General features: G+C 37.0%; 1 protein-coding gene across 1 annotated transcript; it reads right to left on the bottom strand.

Moving 5' to 3' along the window:
- Positions 1 to 262: 262 nt before the first annotated feature.
- GSX2 (GS homeobox 2) lies at positions 263 to 1,678 on the bottom strand. Its single transcript, XM_063459975.1, has 2 exons — positions 1,232 to 1,678; positions 263 to 628 (listed from the first exon to the last, which is right to left on the bottom strand). The coding sequence occupies exons 1-2, from the start codon at positions 1,635 to 1,637 to the stop codon at positions 288 to 290; spliced, it is 747 nt and encodes a 248-aa protein (XP_063316045.1). The 5' UTR covers positions 1,638 to 1,678; the 3' UTR covers positions 263 to 287.
- Between the last annotated feature and the right edge of the window lie 1,854 nt (positions 1,679 to 3,532).

Genomic DNA, 3,532 nt, shown 5'->3' with positions numbered 1-3,532 from the left:
CAGGGAATGAAAATATATCCTGTACATTTCTGATTCCAAACATGTATCTACAGTCTGTTGCTGTACTGGATTCCAGATCATAAAATAGTATGTAACCCATGTACCACACATAAAATGTGCTTTATAAAGGGGGAGTGGTTAGTCTTCAATTTTGTAATTTGACCCTCTAAGTTTTATATATATATATATATATAAAACTTAGGGAGTCATAGTATGTGTATATATACTATTTATTTATAGAGTGCAACGTTATACAGCCAACAGAAAGGGTAGAGCAGTCTATCAGTCTATAATGGGGAGATTTCCTTGTCCTCACTGGTGGAAGCTGGGGATAGAGAGTCTTCATCCTCAGATCTGGGGTAATGTCCCTGGCTGCCAGCACACTTGCATCCTCCATGCGTGTTCCTCTGAGAACCCTTATTTTCTTTCTTATGTTTCACCCTCCTGTTCTGAAACCAGATCTTGACCTGCTTCTCTGATAAGCTCAGGTAGGTGGCTATCTCAATCCTTCTCAGCCTGGAGAGGTACATGTTGGAGGAGAACTCCCTCTCCAGCTCCAGAAGTTGACTGCTGGTAAAAGCTGTCCTCATTCTTTTGCCATTTTGCATTTGACTATTTTCAGGGCTCCCTATAAATAATAATAATAATAAAAAAAAAATGGTTAAATAAAAATGATCAATAACAGCTGGTTAATAAATTTATAAAATCCTCTAAAAACTATCAGTACAAATAATAAACAAAACCAAAAAAAAAAAAAAAGCATTCATAACTGTAAAGAATGCCTTGCACACACACAGAACATATAAAACTGCTTTGGCAAAAACTCCAATTTTATTTAGAATATAAATCAAAATGTAGCAATTGCTTAAGGCAATAGGCCAGCGAATTAATCCTACTTCTACAGCACTCCCACGGTTAAACTGTCAATCTAGTGTATGTTACCCACAGTCAAATAATATCCATACATTAATTCCAAACTCTGCTCACTAACAGCATATTATTAAATCTATGCAGCAGTATTTATTTTCTGTAACTGTGTGCATGCTTTAGAAACTTTTGTTCTGCATGGATAATCCTAATTAATGCAGCTAAGAACATGTCACATTGATGCTGGAGCATACTTTTACAAAACAAGAAAGAAGAAAGGGCAAACACAACATAGACATCGTTTTTTCATGGTGAAGCAAATACTATAAGTTACAATGAAGAACGTACTGCTAAGCTGTCTTACCCATTGAGAGGCAGTGGAATCTCCTTGGATCCGTAACGTTGTACGTTGGACTGCAGACAGGTGCGTGTGCCGGGTGAGCCATGGCTGGACTTGGCAGTTGATTCATTCGCTGGCAGTATTGGGTGTCTCCTGTTGGGAACTGGCTCTTGAGTAAAGGGATGTTGGTTCTGGATGTGTGCAGGTGAGAAGAGACACAGATGGGACAGACACAGAAGCTGCCACTTTTCCTGGAAGGACACACCGGTGCTGATACAGACATGACTGTAGGTGAAGGCATGCTGATGGGCAGAAGAAAGTCTTGCCCATGATGGTGGTGGTGGTGGTGGTGATGGTGGTCAGGTAGCGCTGGAACAGGTCTACTGGTGTCTTTAATAATTAAAGAATCTACGTAAAATGATCTAGACATGGCAGATCCCTTTCCCAGCTTCAAATCTTTGCAAAGAGCAGTTTGGGTTTCCTCTGAATCCCTCTGTGGCTCACAAGGTGCTTATGTTGAATAGCTAAACAAAAGGGTCCCTGGAGAGGGCTGGTCCAAACGTCACCCACGTGTATTCCCTGCCTGGGATCTCATAGAGAACATTAACACGTGATAATTGAAAAGAGATGTGAAGCTACATCTCATCCACTTGATTGAACCCACTTGATAGCTTGGCCAAGTTAACAAAACAAGTGAAGAAAAAAATAAATCTGGAAAAGTGTTTGTTTTGTTAATTTTACTCTGGGTCCATTGTGCTGGGAACAAGATAAATTATAGCTGTACAAGCCGTACTGAGGGTTTTCACACAGATAGCTCCCAAATCCTGACGGGCACAGCAATACTATGTGAACTGCATTAAAGAAAATGTTAGCTTGTACTGTGCATAGTGTTATCCAGTAGTAAGAATGTATCACATCGGTAGCGTTCTATTTAGAATGTATCAAGTCTGTAACATTCTTCTTAGAAAGTATCAAATATGTAGCGTTCTATTTAGAATGTATCAAGTACGTAGCGTTCTATTTAGAATGTATCAAGTACGTAGCGTTCTATTTAGAATGTATCAAGTTTCTAGCGTTCTATTTAGAATGTTCAGTTATCTGAAAAGTAAATAAGAGCTTTCTTGATAAACAAGATATAATAGATTATTATTCAACAAACCTTTAAAATCACTCAAACAGATGTTTTTTTAAATCACGCAAATACTCATAACATCGATTAATTAAGGGCATGATATAATTTTAACCCTTTGATATAATGTCAAAATTTGAGTCTGTGATGGAGGTAGTTGTTTTTTTTTCAAAACGCATAAATGTCTGTTATCCCATCGCTAGTGCTGACTGCTTTATTGCAATATTTTCGTTATGATTTTAATTGTTGACCAATAAATATGTTTCTTTATACAATGTATAAATCAAAGCGATACTTTAATAAAGCTGTTAAATAAATTGATTGGGTTATTAAAAAGCCTGTGATAAATCTGTAAGGTGGCTTGGAATATTTATTTCGATATTAGTATGTAATGGCTCTGGACATTTTAAAAAGTAATAGTTTAAACACAAATAATTGTCACAATTGTAAAAGTTAAAAACAACCCGGTCAAATCCAACCGAATTTAAAGTTTTATTTGCGGGTTATTTACTAAATTAATTTCTGGGGAAAGGTTGTAAAAGTTCTAAAAGTGGGGGTAATCGGCAGGACCGTCTCTTGGTTTCCATGGTGACTGCCTCATTTTTAGAATGATTGCCCTACTATTGCTCTTATTATAAAACCTGGAAAGTCTTTGATCTTTTACACAGACAGCGTCTCAAAGTGAAATTGCATCAAATGGGGCCTTTCCTAGTCATTTCATATTTCATAACCATCCCAGGGCAGGCGGAGTGAGGACATAATTACATATGACTGGATGGATTAGTGCAAGAAGGGCCACTCACATTGAAAACTCACTTAGTCTTATAAAATACATTTTAAACTACATACAGTACTTGGTACACCTGACAACGAAAACACTGTGTTATTTTATCTTATACTTGTTTAGATCTACACCAGCCCATTTCTCCTATACCGTGAATATATGTTGCAGACCGGTTCTCTAAGACCATTCATATATAGAGCAATCTTATTGTCTATGCACATTCACCTATTCTATACATGTATAGATGTACAGCAGTCTGGTTCTATATTATACATTTAAAGATGTACAGCAGTCTGGGTCTATATTATACATTTAAAGATGTACAGCAGTCTGGGTCTATATTATTCATTTAAAGATGTACAGCAGTCTGGGTCTATATTATACATTTAAAGATGTACAGCAGTCTGGGTCT

Source organism: Pelobates fuscus, chromosome 6 (genome assembly GCF_036172605.1).
Source record: "Pelobates fuscus isolate aPelFus1 chromosome 6, aPelFus1.pri, whole genome shotgun sequence".
Lineage (NCBI taxonomy): Eukaryota > Metazoa > Chordata > Amphibia > Anura > Pelobatidae > Pelobates > Pelobates fuscus.
The sequence above is the reverse complement of the archived record's forward strand: the minus strand, read 5'-3'. Positions and strand labels throughout refer to the sequence as shown.